General features: G+C 35.2%; 1 protein-coding gene across 6 annotated transcripts in view; it reads left to right on the forward strand.

Moving 5' to 3' along the window:
- Nucleotides 1–18,766, forward strand: part of CNKSR2 (connector enhancer of kinase suppressor of Ras 2) — a 317,996-nt gene that overhangs the window by 31,579 nt on the left and 267,651 nt on the right. For all 6 annotated transcript variants that reach the window (XM_002719953.6, XM_002719954.6, XM_008272442.5 and 3 more), the window contains exon 2: nt 17,993–18,156. In XM_002719953.6, the coding sequence (XP_002719999.1) occupies nt 17,993–18,156 (164 nt within the window). The remainder of the gene's footprint in view (nt 1–17,992; nt 18,157–18,766) is intronic.

Raw genomic sequence — 18,766 nt, forward strand, 5'->3', positions numbered from 1 at the left:
CATTATAAAATTTTAGACATATATATACACTTATAATTATACCAGAACATGATGCCAGTTGATATTTGGTTAGTTCTTACATATTTATGCTAAAAGAGGTCATGCTAGGGTTGATACTTGGTGCCACAGTTGAGATGCTGCTTGGAATGCCCACCATTTCCTACAGGAGTACCAAGCTCCAAGTCCTGGCTCGTCTTCTAATTCCGGCTGCCTATTATTGTACACCCTTGGAGGCAGCAGATAATGGCTCAAGTATTTGGGTTCCTGCCACCCTTGTGGGAAACCTACATTGAGTTCTCCGCCCCTGGCTTCTGCTTGGCCCAGCCTGGCTATTGCAGGCTCTTGAGGAGTGAAGCAGTGGATGGAAGTTCTCTCTTTGTCTCTTTCTTTCTCTTTCCTTTACTCTGTCTCTCAAATAAATAAAAATAATTTTAAAAATAAAAGAGATCATGCTAAAATATTAAACAGTGAAGATTTCATATTTATTTTGCATAAATTAGTTTTATGCTTGATTTACTATCCTAATTATGTTCAGAGCAAAGTTCTTAATCTGTTGGATCCTTGTGCTTATTTGAGTGAAACCTATAAACAAGAACATCAAAACTACAAACAAGGAGAGCTAGGAAAACACTGAAAACTATATGGGCAGATTAGCTTTATGAGACATTAAAACATTGTAAAAATCTCTGTAATTAAAACCAGAGTAATGCTGGCCCATGAACAAGCAAATTTACCAATGGAATAGAATAGAAAGCCCAGAAGGAGATAATCTGGTACATATGTAAATTCATTATCTGATTAAATATGGCATTTCAGATCAGTAGGGGAAAGATGGACTTTCTCATATGTATTGAAAGTTGTCCATTATGTTTGCACAACTGGCTGGATGAGTGCTTAGAAAAAATAAAATTAGACTTACACCTTGCATCACACATATAAACAACCTCCAAGTGATTTAGTTAAGTATCTAAATTTAAAAAATGATGTCAGAAAAGTCCTAGAAAAACCCAGTATTTTAAACCTAGTATGCATTTTCCATATAACAGGGAAGTTTCCTTTTTGCATGGTAGTTTTTCCTGTCATTTTGCAGACATGATTATTTACAGTTCACAGCCACAGGGGAAATCAGTTTTCCATCAGTATTATTAAACTTATCACCAGGTATTCTCTTTAAAACATTATTGCTGAAATTATAAAATTATGCTTGTATTACTCTTTTTTTTAAAAAAGTGTATATATTTTTAAATTTATTTTAAAGGAAGAGAGAGACACACTTTCCATCCTCTGGTTCACTCCCCAAATTCCCAAAACAGCCAGGGAGGGGCAAGGCCAAAGCCAGGAGCCAGGAATTCTGACCAAATCTCCCAGCATGGGTGGCAGGGGCCCAAGTACCGAAGCCATCATCTGCTGCCTCCAATGGTACACGTTAGTAAGAAGGTGGATTAGAAGCAGAAGTGGCACTAGGGCTGGCACTGTGGCATAGTGAACTAAGCCTCCACCTGGGGCGCTGGTGTCCCCTATGGGCACTGGTTCGAGTCCTAGCTGCTCCTTTTCCTATCTAACTCTATGCTATGGCCTGGGAAAGCAGTAGAAGATGGCCCAAGTCCTTGGGCCCCTGCACCCATGTGGGAAACCTGGAAGAAAGAACTCTTGGCTCCTGGCTTCTGATCAGCTCAGCTCCGACTGTTGCAGCCATTTGGGGAGTGATCCAACAGATGGAAGCCGCCCTCCTCTCCGTCTCTGTCTCTCCCTCTCTCTCCCTCTTTCCCTCCTCCTCTCCCCCCTCACTGTATATAACTCTACCTCTCAAATAAATAAAATCTTTAAAAAAAAAAGATGTGGGACTCAATTTCAGGCACTCTGATGTGGGATGTGGGCATTACTGCTTTGCGGCAATTCAGTAATACACTGGTATTTTTAAAGAATGGATGCACTCAGGATGACATGATACCTGTATATGCATTAGCAATTCTACTCTGAGTTTTTTTACCTATGAACTTTAAAATCACTTTGCTTAATTCCATAAAATACCAAAGGCAATTCCAATTACATTATGATGATACAGGGAAAGTATGTTAAATTTTGTGACTATGGCTGATAACTGTAAATTTGATTCATAGAGAAATGGGTTAATTGGTGATTCTTCCCTATGTAAAAGTTTCGGAAGAAGAAAATCTTACATGAAATTTAAATGAACTCCAAGAAATGAACTTTAAATCTAGTTGAAATTTGAAATAAAGTAGCAAAGATGTTCATTATGCAAGTGTATTGAATACCTTCTATGAGCTAAGTTTTACTCTAGAAATACAAACATGACATATAATCCCTTAGTCTTAATAAGTATCTATCTGGTAATCATATGCAGTATCTTACACTATCATGTGTGAGTTTCCATTCTTTATACAGTTGCTATATTATATTTCAGTTAAGCCACATGTTACTTGTCAGAACAAAGGGTAAACTGCAGTGCAGTTTAAATAACTGCTTCCAGAAAACAGAATTGTTTAACAAACTATTCCAATAGAGTATTTCATTGCAGCTTCTATTAAATAGAAACTTGTAGCAACAGGTATATAAAGTAAACTGGATTGCAAGGATAGCTTAATTAGTTGATAAAGCTAGTATACTTAGTCACTAACCTTCCATAGAATTTGTTTTGAAGAAGAAAAAATAGTCTATTCAGGATCCGTGGGGAAGAAATGTAACACACTTCTATAAGAAACAGTGGTTCATAAAAGCATAGCTTCTTAAGGAGTAAAGAGAGACAAAGGGGGAAGATAAGATTTTATAAGAAGCTGTGGCTTTTGTATATAGTTTTAAAACGTTCCCTAAGTGTCTTATAAGGAAAATATTTAAATTTTAATGTAACCCTTTCTGTTGTTATCCTCCCTTATATGTCTACTCAGTGTTATATCTTGCTTAGGAAGATCATTCTATTGCCATATTGTATAAATCATCTTCTCTAACTTGTCCCAGTACATTAATTTTTATGTTATTTTTGCTTTTTAAAAAAATATGAAATGGTTTGTAAACATAGGGGACCTGACTTTTTTTTTCCCAAATGGATTGCCAGTTGTTCAGTACTACTTACTGGGTAGTCTGCATTTGCTCCCCACTTATTTGAAATACTAAGTTTATGAAACATTAAAATGATAAACCTCAATTTGTAAACAAATTCACATGGATATATCTGTTTCTGGATTGTCCTTTTTTTTTAGTTCATTTACTTTCAATTTCATTGCAATTTTGAATTATTGCTTCATGGAATGTTTGCTGTCTGAATGGCAAGTCTCCCAGAACCTCATGCTTTGCTTTTAAAAATATTTGTTTGTTGCCTATTTTTTCTTTCATATGAAATTGGGTTATGTTTACTATGTTTCACACGCAAAAAAAGTTCCATTATGATCTTAACTGGGACTGCATTGAATTTGTAGATTAGTCTAGGAAAAGGTAATTTCCATATATTATTGGGCTATCTTATATAGGAATATAGTAGCTTTCCTTATTTATTTGGATCTTTGTTATTTCCCCTGTGAAATTTTATAGCATTATAAAAGTAAATGTATTGTACATTACTTGTTAGGATTATTCCTAGATAGTTTATTATTTTTATTCCTATTGTGAACTACTCTCCTGTTTGGCCACCTTAGTAAATTTATTATCCATCTAATAGTTTTTGATTGACTTTCTTGTACTTTCTGAGTTAAATCATCATATTGTGCATATGTTGGTATTTTTTTTCTCTGCTAATGTATATAGCTCTTTTTTTTCCTTGTCTTTTGGTATTGTCTAAGGCCACTGCTCAGTGTTAAATATTCTTGGTCTTTGGTGAGGCTGCTTCTTGAGTTTAACTGGTATGTTTGTTATTATAATTCTGAGTTGTTCTAAATGTGTCTGCATTTGATAAGGTGTAGTTCATTGATATATTAAATTTCAAATTTGTAATTAAAATAACCAATATTTGTATAAATCATAACGGTTTAGAAAAATTAAAGTGATTGATAGTGGTTTCTGAGGCTTAGGTTAACTTTTAAGAGGAAATTTTGCTTAATGATTTTTATATATTTAATATAAGCTTAGTAACTTAGTTTATCAAATAACTTCCTTTCCAATCTTATAATAAAAATGTAGCTTTAGCGGTAAGTTTAATTCTATTTTGAGCTGATATCATTTTGTATATATGTACTAATGATATGATTAACATTTTTATTATTCAAACATTTGGCCCTCTAAATATGTTCCCCCATTACTTAGAAATTTCCTACAAAACAATTCTATGTATTCTGGAAGTTATAGAGTAAGCCTGTGAGAATAAAGAAATAGGTAGGTTGGACCTACTTTCAGCTAGGCCAAAGAGTGCTCCATTAAGATTCTGATATCCCCTTCCATTCCTTTGTGTCAAGACAATAAGAGAGAGGAGTAGGAGAGTCACTATCATGTTTCTCTTCAGTTTGTAGAAATTGTGATTTAACATACGTTTGTAATCTTTTTTAATCTTCCAAATATACAAGGAATATGAATCCTGTTGCCAAAACACAGGTCACTTTCCCTGTACATAAAGGAAATTTTTATTTCATTGGTTAATGTAAGATTTGTCTTTAAAAAAAAAGTTAAATGTTATTTGTATTCCTCCTCTTTTTCTTAATGATTAAACTATGTTTAGAACCATAAATTGAAATATCTCATTGATTCTGCTTCTTATAACAACAGTTGACTTTGTGGCTTTATCACTCTGTCATTGTAGAGTAATACTACTCTTCCATTTGATGGACAAAGTCAAGCCTTTTAGACTTGGAATGTGGATTAGAGCTATATTACTTCTAAAAAAAAAAATAAATCTTAGAGCTATAAGGCATTTGGAAGCAATTATAAAAATGTAATTAATGTTGTACCCTTAAGAGTTATTGGAAACTTGAAGGATGAAGAAAATAAATCTTTTTGAAGAAATGTCCCTAATTTGTTTATTAACTACATGGTTGAACTAGTTAACCTCAATGCTGGAATACACTATATGTATTGAAGAATACATGCCATAGTAAAGAATTTGAGTAGTTGACAGATGCACACTGGCTATATTTCCTTCCAAAAATTACCAGTTTCTCAGGATTAGTTATTTGGTTTCCTATGCTATGTGTTTTTTATTTTAATCAGGTTTTAGCTTTTTTTTTTCCTACTGTGTTTTCACAAGATTATCAGCAGCCCCTTGCCTCAAAAAACAAAAACCTAACATGTGAACAGAAATGTTTTTTGGTTAATTTTTTTCTTCCCATTTAACAAGATTTGAGATTGCCATGAAAAGGAATGAAATCAGCTCTTTTTATATTAAAATTTTCCTGGGATGACATGACTCAGTTTTGAATACTAATGCAAGGTTCTGTTTTGAATTCTTTACCATTTTTGGAGGTCATAACTAGAAGTGTACAAAACTTTTTAACAGGAACTTAAAGTTACCTTTATCATTATTCAATGAATCATACTCTTCGTAAATGATTTTTAATCTCTGATGCTATAACCAAAGGGAACATGTTTCCTGGGAGGCTGCTGACAATAAAAGTAATTGTAGGTTTTCTTGCATTGTTACATATTTTAACATATTTCTTATTTTCTTGAAATAAAAAGTTCTTATTCACTGTAGGTTCCTTAGAAAATTTTTCCATTTCTAAAAAAATACTTTGAAATTGGTAGCCTGCTGTTTAAGGTTATTGTGAGTAGTGCACTATTATTACCTTTGGGAAAGGAGCAGTTGGACTCAACTATAAAATTAGAAAATTATTTTTCATCTTTCTCATTTATATTAATTTAGAAATATCTACCAGTATTTTCTATAACTTTAAACATGATTATTTGTAATGTTCATCAAGGTTAGCTTTTACTCTTTATAACATTTATATTTACTTTTTGTATTTTTACAAAGAGTGCATTTTGCAGCTACTCAGGATGACTCTTGGTAAGTTCTGTTCCTTTCACAGATTGCTTTACAGCTGCCTTGAGTATGTGCCTGTGTAGCTAGAAATGGTAGTATATTTATATGTATGCAAATCTTGCATTCCTCAGGGTCTTTTCATTGAAATTCACAAGTGGAAAGCTTTGGGATTGAATTGAAATAAAAAGCTTACTAAAAGATTGTTTGCACAGCTGCTTTCAGGCAGTGACCAAAGTCTCTGAGGAGGATGAATGAATATACTCTTGTTAGGCAAAGCTCAGACGTTTCTTGGGTAGTACTTTACATAATGTAAAATCATTACATGTGTTGGGTCTTTACCCTTGCCCTAACCTTCCCAACCTCCACATTCTTTCTTTTTTTCTTTCTTGCTTAGTCTCCTTACCCTAGAAGAACTGGTTGTTTATTATTTGTCTTGTGGAGGTATTTTAAACTTTTTGTCTCCTCATATGACAAAAGTACCTAGAGACCTTAAAAGTACATTTCTTTTTAGATAGTTTTAAAATTCTGAGAGCTGAGCAAAGATGAGATCCACGTATCTTTTTATACAGCTTTTGAGCAGTAATTTAATCAGGAGAATCATAAGAATATTAAGTTCCATTGATTGTTGGGTCTCCAGCAATATGATTGTAATATTAAATTATGACTTGGACTTTGCAAATATAATCTAAAAGTTGATTCTGAAATGCCTGGCAAGTAAGTGTAAACTTGTAAGAAACAGATGTTTTGGAGGTTAATTTGTGACTCGAAAAACAATGTTGTCTCTGTTCTCAGAAGTGAGTACAAGATTTTTTTTAAAAATGCGGATTTACCAAATTATTTCTTTGATACCATATTAGCTAAGGCCTGATTCTGATTTCATATGCATCTCTGCAGAATTTTTTTTCTGCCTTTCTGATATTCAGGTATTGCTGACTCCGACTGATTTGTAAGAATTTGAAGTCTCGAGGGAACCAAGGAAAAGCAATAATTACTGACAGCTTCCAGTTTGATTGTTAAGGGAAGAAACCCCACTTTCCTGGTAGAAATTGATTGCAGTAGAATGCTGTCATAATGAAGGAGAAATTTACTGAACAGAGAAGAATTATAAGAAATATTGGAAAATCATCTTTATTGAGGCCTTTGAGAAAGGTTTAATGATAAGCAGCATGAATTTGTATTGATTATGGTTTCTTTCATTTTTTAAAGAAATACTACTGTACTTTTTTAATAATTGATGATAACAGTATCATGTAGGAAGAGTCTAAGTCCTGCTCATTTAGGCTGCTGAATTTCTCCATGAACTTTACTTTTTGGAAATTTTCTAAATATGTCTTAAAACATGCAATTAGGGATTTACTAGAATAAATATAATTGCAGTTATTTTGGATAGCCTTTTTTTAAGGTTTTATTTATTTATTTGAAAGTCAGAGTTACAGAGAGAGGTCTTCTATCTGTTGGTTCACTCCCCAAATGTCCGCAAAGGCCATAGCTGGGCCGATCCAAAGCCAGGAGCCAGGAGCTTCTTCTGGATCTCACCTGTGAGTGTAGTGCCCCTAGGACTCAGGGCATCCTCCGCTACTTTCCCTGGCACATTAGCAGGGAGCTGGATCAGAAGTAGGACAGCTAGAACTCAAACTGGTGCCTATGTGAGTTACTGGCGGTGCAGATGGTGGCTTTACCTGCTATGCCACAGCGCCAGCCCCTTGGATGGCCTTTTTATTAAATCACAGTTTGTCTAACTGTATGCGAAATTTGCCCCTTTATGGTCTATAAATTTATGACAAATGTTTGTTGATTCTTGGGTATCATTATAAATACATTCCCTGATTGGGATTGGTGATCCCCAAAAGTACATGACTTGATATTTAGAATTATAAGCTTAATTGTGTCTATGTATGTGTATTACCAGTCTTCATTGTTCTATTTGATAGTTACATCATCACTTGTTGAAAAAAAGTCTTTTTTTACTTTGGATATAATGTTCATTGTTATTTGGGAGCTTGTTAGAAATACAAAATCTCAGGCCCTGCACCAGAACAACTGAGAAGAATCTATAATCTTGTCATATCCCAAGGTATGCTATCTGCACTTAGAATGTGAGAGTCAATGGAACACTTACATTGTTTTGAGTTATAATTATTAGTTATTTTGAATATATCTTATGAATTTTATTGAAAAAATAGGCTTTCAAAGTGTCCTATTTTCCTAGGTCAAGCAAAATTTACATCATAGGATAATAAATAGTTAGCTGTTAATCCTATACTATTACATATTGATTCTGATCCATGAAGCAAAAATAAATATAAAATTGAATATCACCATTTATATCCTTTTATTCAACCTATCAGAAATGGCTGTGGGATAATGTAGTGTTTATTCTGATAATAAATCCTTACTTGTGACAAGAAGCCACAATTCATAGTTTGATTTTAATTTTAATATTAAAACAGTGATATTTTAGTGATTAGATAGGAAATACATATTGACTAAAAATTGAGTCTAATATTTTAGAGCCTATTTTAAGAGTCATAAAATTTATAAAACACCAAAGATTGTTTTACCTGAACTTGTGAAATTATTGAATAGTTTGTAATACTGACATTCCTTGGTAGTGGGAAAATGAGTGCATATGTAACAATGAAGGAGGTCCCAGATAGTGGATTTGAAGTGATGAGTAAGATTTGTTTTGTATTAGGCAAGGATCACAGGAGATGTGTTGAGATTAGTTTTAATCGCGGATGGTGCCTTTTGTTTCTGCAGTTACTTCTATGTTAGAATATTCTTTTGTGAAAGTTATTCCAATCAGGATTAATAAGTTGCGTATGTCTGAATTGAAATGTTTGGCTGTTACTTCTAAAGGAAGTTTGTCAGTCTTATTTAACCATACTGTTTTTCTCGAATCACTATTTTAAAAGTTATTTCTACCTTTTACCACATTTTTCTGTTGATTTTGATTTGTTATTCAGGACATCATGGATACAGTTTTAAATAATGTATGGAGCAGATTGTTCTACCTGTTTTTTTTTTCTTTAACCTCCCTTAGTGAGAGGGTGAGGGGGATTATACACAGGCACTGAGGGAAAAAATGGCAAAAGAAAGGACTTGTTTGAATAGCTGTGTGCTTCAACTCACAGAGCTGGAATAGCTGACAAACTGAGGGGGCTGACCAGGAAGATTAGTTCCTGCCCAAGATGATCCTTTCTTTGACAAAAGGCAAACTAACCCACAAGTCAGTGTTATATGCATTGAAGCTATCTGAATACAACTTTTGGTCATGTGCTGACCTTCTTTCAGTGCCTCATATTCTTAATCCCATCTCCTACCCCTGGGTTTTTGTTGTTTCTGGTGTATAATGCTCTTTCCTTCCTCTTTACCTCGTTGACTCCTACTCATACCTAGACTTCAGTTCTTATCACATCTCTCCCAGAAAACCTACACTTGATCTCACTGATTTGATCAAGTCTCCCTATTATAGTCTCTTAGAACAACATGTAAGATATATTTCCTTCCCTTCAATTACTTGTCAAATTGTTTGTGTGATTCCTTAATTAATGCACTTCTATAGTAACACAATCTAGGAAGGCAGTGGACCATGTTTATTTCTGCTCATCATTTTATCCCTACTCCTTAAAAGATTGCCTGATTTGTAAATAGAAATCAGTAAATATTTTTGAAAGAATAAATTAAAATTGACATCAGGAATTAGAAAAGCTGTGAGGTGAGAATCCCAAGGACAGGAAGGGAGAGTTTCCTTAGGGAAATCATACAGAAATCTTTACTGTGGTGGACATCTAAGGAACTTATACTAAGGTTAATGACTTAGGAACTTGGGTTAAGTCTAAGAAAGCCAAGATGATTAGGGAAACCTGGTACTGAGTTAAGTCACGATAAGATGTGTCCCCAGAAATCAAGTTGGATCAGTAAGTTTTACCCTTTTCAACTACACAACACAAGGGTTGTCTCTATCACTACCTCTTCTTGTCTCCCACCTGGGAGAGACAGGTCCCTCCTACCCATGAGCATGTCCTTCCTGGAGAAGGTAATCTCTCCCAGTACCCTGAGAAGGTGGCTGATTAATGCTTTGTGACACTGTTTCAAATTTCATCTTGATGACATTTGGATGCAAAGTTCTTTTTTTCTCTTGTTATGCCTAGTATATCGTTTTTGGCATGTCTTCACACTCAATATTGTTTAGACATTAAATGAAAATTATTAAGTCCCATCAGGATTAAGGACTTTTTTTTTTCCATGATGAATTAGAATCGGATGAAATGTCATATTGAAAGTTTCTTTGTATTTAACAATAAAGAAAATTATGTTTTTATTAGAGAAACTTGATTATACTTATATGTAGTATTTGTAATTACCTATAAACTAGTAACTTACAGCTATGGCTTTTATATATACCTTTGGCACCCAAAGTGTTTAAGACTAATTAAATTTTGAATATAACAGATTTAACCTATTTGACATTAATCTCTTGGTTAATTTTAACTTTGCTCTTATGGTAAAATATATGTAACAAGCTTTTTTTTTGTTTTCTCTTGACATTTATTCTAACATTTTAATCATTGCATTTTTAAATTGTAAAATATACATACTGTCAAATGAACTGTCATAGACATTTTTAAAATATTTATTTATTTGGGAAGCAGAGAAAGAAAGAAAACAAGTACCCACCCTTTGGTTCATTCCCCAAATGCCTGTAACAGCTAAGCCTGGACCAGGCTGAAGCAGATTGGCTGGGAACTCAATCCAGTTCTAGTAAGTGGGTAGTTAGAACCCAGCTACTTAAGCCATCACCAGATGCCTGCATTGGTCTACATTAGCAGGAACCTGGTATCAGGAGCTGGAGTTGGAACTCAAACCCAGACACTCTGATATGGGACATGGATTTCTTAGCCACTTAATCATTTTTAAGTTCACAAATAAATAACATTAAGAACATTCACTTTTTTGGCTATGGTCTCTATCATCTGTTCATAGACTTCATCTTGCAAAGCTGAAACTTTGTACACATTAAGGAATAATTCCCTCAGTCCCTAAGTAACTCCCATTCTACTTTCTGTCGCTGAATTTCAGTACTCTAGAGGTCTCATACAAATGGAAACATGGTATTTGTGTTTTTGTGAATGGCTTATTTCAACAAACATAATTTTCTCAAGGTTCATCCATGTTGTAGCATATATTACCATTTCTTTTTAAGGCTACATGGAGTCTTATGTATATGTACTGTTTTGATTACCCATTCATGTATCAGTAGACACTCCAGTTGTATCTAACTTTTTGTGCATTTTCTCAATTTTTCCTTTAAAATTATTAATATAGGCCGGCATCATGGCTCACTTGGCTAATCCTCCCCTTGTGGCACCGGCACCCCGGGTTCTAATCCTGGTTGGGGTGCTGGGTACTAGTCCTGGTTGCTCTTCTTCCAGTCCAGCTCTCTGCTGTGGCCCGGGAGGGCAGCGGAGGATGGCCCGAGTGTTTGGGTCCCTGCACCCGCGTGGGAGACCAGGAGGAAGTACCCGGCTCCTGGCTTCGGATCAGTGCAGCACCGGCCATAGCTGCCATTAGGGGAGTGAACCAACGGAAGGAAGACCTTTCTTTCTGTCTCTCTCTCACTGTCTATAACTCTTTACTGTCTCTCTCTCACTGTCTAACTCTGCCTGGCAAAAAAATAAAAAAAAATTATTAATATAAAGAGAACATATTTCATGTATTTTATAGATACAATTCTAAGAATATAATTATACTTCCTTCCCATTCTCCCTTCTTCCTTCCTTCCTTTCTTTTTTCTTTTAATTTTTGCTATAACATACTTTCAGTGTACTTTATAATCTCAGGCTTAATGATCTACTAAATAAAGAGTTCAACCAATAAAAAGTAGAAAGACCACTGTTCTGCAGGAATATAAACAAAGACTATAAACAATTATCAAATCCCAAAATGTCAGTTTCACTATTTATATTGTTTTTTTATACTGTATATATTAGCTACCACAAATCAGAAAAAAATATATATATATATTTGTCTTTTGGGGTCTGGCTTATTTCTTTTTTAAAAAAGATTTTATTTATTTGAGAGTTAGAGTTACAGACAGTGAGAGGGAGAGACAGAGAGAAAGGTCTTGCATCCACTGGTTCACTCCCCAAATGGCCACAACAGCCAGAGTTTTGCCGATCTGAAGCCAGGAGCCAGGTGCTTCCTCTGGCTCTCCCATGTGGGTGCAGGGGCCCAAGAACCTGGGCCATCCTCCACTGCTTTCCCAGGCCATAGCAGAGAGCTGCATTGGAGGAGGAGCAGCCGGGGGCAGAGGATTAACAGCACTGGCCCCAAGGGTCTGGCTTATTTCACTAAAAATCATGGTCTACATTTACATCCATTTTGTTGCAAAAGACAGGATTTCATTCTTTTTTATTGCTGAGTAGTATTCCATCAAGTATATATATAATATTTTCTTTATGCAGTCATCAGTTGATGGACATCTGGGTTGATTCCATATCTTGGCTGTTGTGAATTGAGCTGCTTAAAGCATAGGGGTATAGATAACTCCTATGCTGATTTCATTTTCTTTGGTTGTATCCCTGGGAGAAGGATGGCTGAGTCATATAGTAGATCTATTTTTAGATTAACGCTGTTATAAATGTGGATGTGCAAATATCTTGTCAGGTCTCTATTTTCAGTTCTTTTGGATTAACAGCCATAAGAAGAGTACCTGAGTCCTATGGTAATTCCATCAATATTATTTTTTTAAGCACTACCAAACCATTTTCAGTTGTACCACAAGCAGCAAAGGGGCTAAATTTCTCTGCATATTCATCCACCTTGTGTGTGTGTGTTTTGATAGTAGCCATGCTTATGGGTATGTGGTAATACCTCTTTGTCATTTTGTTTTGTATTTCCCTGATGAATATTCCTTGTATATATTCCTTTGCCCCCTTTTTATTTAAGTTGTTTGTTGTTGTTATTGGGTTTTAAGAGTTCTTTATATCTTCTGGATATTAGTCCCTTATCAGCTATATGATTTACAAATATTTTCTCTCATGCTATAGATTGTCTTTTTCACTATTTATAGTGTCCTTGATGCACAAATGTTTTTGTTTTTGATTGAGCACAATTTACCTTTTTTCTTTTGTTGCCTGTGACTTTTACTTTTTTAAATAAAAATCTTTAAATATGTTTTCCAGACAAGAAGTATGACAATAAGATTGTCGCATTTGAAATTATCATTACATTAAATGAGTATATAGTACATATCCCAAAATATTTTAGGTACCTTTTGATGAACTTTCAATTTTCAAAAGATGATTCAAATAGAACTCACTTTTTCATTTGTTACTATTATATATAAACCATTGCCTTCTCTGGTGCATTAACAGGAAGCTGAATCAAAAATGGAGCAATCGGAACTTGATCTGGCACTCCTATATAGGAAGATGGTGTCTCCTGCCATGCTACAGTGCTGCCCCCCTCCCCCATACCCTCCACTCTTAATTCAGATCACGGATTTGGAGTTGGATGGACTTGGACTTAGACCTTGACTTAGCATGTATAACTGTGAGATCTTGATTGTGGTCCTTAAATTTAGTATTATCTGTAAAACCAGTATAATGATAAGGAATTCATAAGCTCGTTGTAAGTAGTAAATGAGAAAATATTTGTAAAAGGCTTATTAATAGTGCTTGGCACAGAATGAGCATAAAATATAAAGTATTACTGAAAGCATCATCTCTTCCATTTGGAAATGATAAATAGCCTGTTAAAAGCTTTGCCCTTTATAACATTAGGACAGAGTAAATGAGAACAGGCCTAGAAGAAAATTGCCTTTTCTTTTTCTGTTTTATTTGGTTTTCATGAGGATTTTTATAAAAACTATATATCCTGTTTGTTATAGAACAACTACTTTCATGTAAGAGGGTAGACATAAAGAATGGCATTGATGAACAAAGGAAGAGGAGTTAATTCTTAGATCAGCATGTATTGTGTAGGTTTCACTGGTATCTAAGAGTCACTTGCAGTATTTTCCCTTTCATTCGTTTGAATGCAACTTCACATTGAAAACCAGTTGGGTACTCTTTTTTTTTTTTTTTGACAGGCAGAGTTAGGGAGAGAGAGAGACAGACAGAGAGAAAGGTCTTCTTTCCGGTGGCTCACCCCCCAAATGGCTGCCATGGCCGGCGCGCTGCGCTGATCCGAAGGCAGGAGCCAGGTGCTTCCTCCTGGTCTCCCATGTGAGTGCAGAGCCCAAGCACTTGGACCATCCTCCACTGCACTCCCGGGCCAGCAGAGAGCTGGACTGGAAGAGGAGCAACTGGATCTTTTTAAATTTTTTTTTATATTTCATTTATGTTATGCAAGCTTCATGTGTTCCATATATACAGATATAGGAACATAGTGACACTTCCCCCCCAAACCTCCGTCTTGCCCATGCTCCAACCCTTCCTCCTTTCTTTCTCTCACATTCCCACTCTTAATTTTTACAAAGATCTATTTTCAGTTTACTTAATACTGTATTCATTTCATTGGAGTATGCTGGTGTGGAATTTAGTCGTTGGTAGTTTTAAAGAAATTTTTTTCATGTAGGTCTGGAAAAACGTGATTTTATTAGCCACTATCCTATGTGATCCTCTTTAAATTTTAATAGCTGTATTATGTTTCTATTTCATTTATTTTATTTTTGTAAGAATATAAACCCACTATGTTATTGAGTTTTTTCAGTCTTTTTTTTTTTTTAAAGATTTATTTATTTGAGAGTCAGAGTTACACAGAGAGAGAAGGAGAGGCAGAGAGAGAGAGAGAGGTTTTCCATCAGCTAGTTCACTCCCTAGATGGCCACAAAGCCAGGGGATTGTTCCAGGTCTCCAAAGTGGGTGCAAGGGCCCAAGGACTTGGGCCATCTTCTGCTTTCCCAGGCCATAGCAGAGAGCTGGATTGGAAGTGGAGCAGCCGGGACTCAAACCAGCGCCCATATGGGATATCACCACTGCAGGCAACGGCTTTACCTGCTATGCCACGGCACTGGCTTCTGTTTTTTTTTTTCAGTCTTGAGATGGTCTGATGTAGTCAACAAAGATTGCAAAGCAGTAGAAGATGGCCCAAAGCCCTTGCACCCACGTTGGAGACTCCAAATACCCTCCTGGCTCCTGTCTTCAGATCGCTGCAGCTCTGGCCATTTTGGCCAATTGGGGAGTGAACCAGCGGATGGAGGTCTCTCTGTCTCTCTCTCTCTCTGCCTCTCCTTCTCTCTTTGCCTCTCCTTCTCTCTGTGTAACTCTTTCAAGTAAATAAATAAATCTTTTTTTAAAAAAAGAATCCTCTGGGACTACTAGATATTAATCTTTGTTTTGCTAGTCAGTTATTTACTGTATATACTTAGAGAGTGAACTGATCTTACTGAGCTTTAGTTTTTTCATCTCCAAAATTAGTATAACAGTAGACCCCTTGACCCTAATTGATAACTCCCTATCTACTTCCATCCTTACCAATACCATATAATCTCCTAACAGAATCTTCTACATACAAGGCCTCTATTTTCTCATTAGTCACTCCTTAAGCCCATACTCTTATCTATCTTCTATTTCTGTTATTCTGATACTTTAGCTAAAATCACTTATAATCTCTCAATTGTCAAATCAGAATATTTTAGCCCTTGTCTTACTAGGATACTGTACTGCATTTGACACTTAATCTGTCATGTCCATCTTATTACCTTGGTCCTCTCTGACCCATTTTTGTTCTTTCCCACGTCCCCCAAGTGTTGTGGCTCACTTTACCTTTCATTCTATATATTCTCAAAAGATCTCATGGACTCATTTTTAACAATTTTTGTTAATATAAAGAGAGCAGGTTTCATGTATTTCATAAGTACAATTCTAAGAAGATAGCCATACTTCCCTCCCTCCAACTCTCCCTCCCTCAATCCCTTTCCTTACTTCCTTTCTTTTTTTGCTTTAATTTTTGCAAAAACATAATTTCAGTCCACTCTGTAATCACAGGCTTCATGTTCCACTAACCATAATAGTCAACAAGTAAAAGCAGAAAGACCATAGCTCCACAGTATTATAAACAAGGGCTAAGAACAACAATCAAATCAAAAGATGTGTGTTTCATTCCTATACATTTTTGGTATTCTATATTAACTCCCACATATCAGAGAAAGCATATGGTATTTGTCTTTTTGGGACTGGCTTATTTAAGCATAACGGTTTCCAGTTGCATCCATTTTGTTGCAAAAGATAGAATTTCATTCTTTTTTATGGCTGAATAATATTCCATAGTGTGCCTGTACCACATTTTCATGGTTCTTACTGCCATCAGTACTTCCATTAATAGATCAAATTATAATGATATTTTTGTGTGCCTTTTTCCAACTCTAAGTAATACATTCTTTGTACTACTACTCAGACTACAATTCTTCTTGGAAAAGCGCCTGATGCATACATAGTTTCATCACCTTTTCCCTTGTTTCTGACCTCAGAGTCTTTAAAAATCATCTTTGTCTCTGTAACAGTGTGATTGGTACTGAATTTATTCAGGTGTCCAAAACATATTTGTAATGGTGTTACAGCATATTTGTGTGCTATATAAATACCTCATTGAACCCCACATGGAACCATAAGGTCATCTTAAAGTCATTAAGGAGAAAGCCCTCATCTTCTTACTTGTACATTCTGTAAATCTATATGCACTCATCTCCTCCTCCCTTCATTTTTAAATGAAAATATATGGATATAACCAAAATTTAAGTCTCTTACATAATAAAAACAAACTTCCTCTCAATTCTATATTCTCCAGGTATCCTCTTATTGCATATCTTCTCTTCTACAACCTTACTGCTTTGATGACTACTCAACTCATTCAGTGATGGCTTATTACCTCACTGTGAACACAACTCTTATCAGTGCCCCTGCTGGATTTCATGTTGCTATATACACGGAGAATATTTCAGCCTTCATCAGTATATGCATACCATTGGACATTATCAGAAACCAGGCTGCTTTTAGGACTGACTTTTGTCTTTAAATAGCTACATCATATCTCCCATATTTCTATAACAAACAAAAGGGATCTTGCTTCCTTTTGCACATCTGTTCTAACCCAATATCTGTTTTCTCTACTTGCATGTAATTTCTGCTCCGCTGTAACCTCAGCTGGAATATAGCTCATTATGTCCTCTTTTCTCCCTCATTCACATAATCATGACCTTCTAGTTTCTACTAATTGCCTCATTTTTTTGGTAACCCTTATTTAATCTAAATAGTTAATCTTATTAGTCTGGTTCATCATTTGTATCATGCCATCTCATAGGTGACTGAAGCTGACTCTGTAACCTAACTGATCACTTACAAATGGCCCTGGGTAATCTTGAAAAAGATAGCTTCAAGACTATAAAATCCATTGTGAGTTTCTATTTTTGAACTTGGGTAAAATCAAAATGATAATGGATTAAGGAGGATTTTGCAGGTGAGAAAATAAAGGTAAGGGGCATGATTGTAGATAGGATGACAGACTACTGGGGAACACAGGATCAAATAAATAAAAGAAGGTTTTTGTTAAAGATGGCAGGAGTTTGAACATAACAAGTGTAAATAGAAAATGACTGAAACAAAGAGAGCGTTTAATTTTCAAATATTTGAAATAGCGTTAAGGTGGTAGAAGATGGGATTTCAGAGTATATGGAGATAGATTATCCTTGTTTAGGAAGGATACCTCTCCCTCTGAAATGGTGTTGAAGAAGAAAAGAATTGAAAGTAGGAAGATCTGCCTTTTAGCAGGATTTATGAATTACACAGCAAGGAGAACTGCTGAAAAGAGAGGTGAAGATTTAAGTGATTGCTGAGGATAATTCAATTATGAGCGTACCAACTAGGAATATGTTGAAGTATTTTTTTTTTTTTGCTGCAGCCCAATAGAAATTGAGAATAGATGAATGATGAAACTAGTCCAAAGTTAAAATACACTTAACTCATGACATGGTAGGAGTTAGTGCTTGTTTCCCCCTCCACCATTTCCTCCATTTTTTGGTTCAACAGTTTATTCATTCTGGTCTTCCATACTTTTATGTTGTAGGTCTTGATGACTGTCTGCAGCAGTACATTAAGAACTTTGAGAGGGAGAAAATCAGTGGGGACCAGCTGTTGCGCATTACACATCAAGAGCTAGAAGATCTGGGAGTCAGCCGCATTGGCCATCAGGAACTGATCTTGGAAGCAGTTGACCTTCTGTGTGCACTGGTGAGGACATGAAACCGATGGAAAGGGATACTTCTCATTTTTAATTGTATTCCTTTCCTCCTTTTCCTTCTGTTAGAAATTTAAATGCAAGTAGAAATGAAACCCCATCATGCTTAACCAGTTGAAAGTGTTATTTTCCTCCTTCCTTAACCTTGTTACATTAGTGCCAAATGACAAATTAAAGAGGCTTATAACTCACCTGGTGACTTGAAAAAAGAGCTCATAGGATGTACAGTTGTACACAATTACTTTAAAGCCCATTCCCTTCAGTAGCACATATATTAAGTAATCCTATTTTAGAAAAATCATGCTTGAAATAATCAAATTATTTGCATGTTCTTTATATATACATTAAATTAAAATTAAATGTTATACTTTATGTGATTGCTTTTTATATTAAAAAAGTTAAAACCAATGTCAAAATAATCCTTATGAAATATTTTGATACTACATTAGCTATTCTGAGAACATATTTTTTCCCATATGAGGTAAGATGACATTATGATGATAGGTCTTAAACCCTTGCAATTATTTGTGAGAGCAGCTAGAGCTATAAAGAGAAAGAATATGAACTATGTAATGTGGTAACCTAGGTTTGACTCTTTGTTCA

This window comes from Oryctolagus cuniculus, chromosome X (genome assembly GCF_051225735.1).
Source record: "Oryctolagus cuniculus isolate XC-2025 breed Fujian yellow rabbit chromosome X, ASM5122573v1, whole genome shotgun sequence".
Taxonomy (NCBI): domain Eukaryota; kingdom Metazoa; phylum Chordata; class Mammalia; order Lagomorpha; family Leporidae; genus Oryctolagus; species Oryctolagus cuniculus.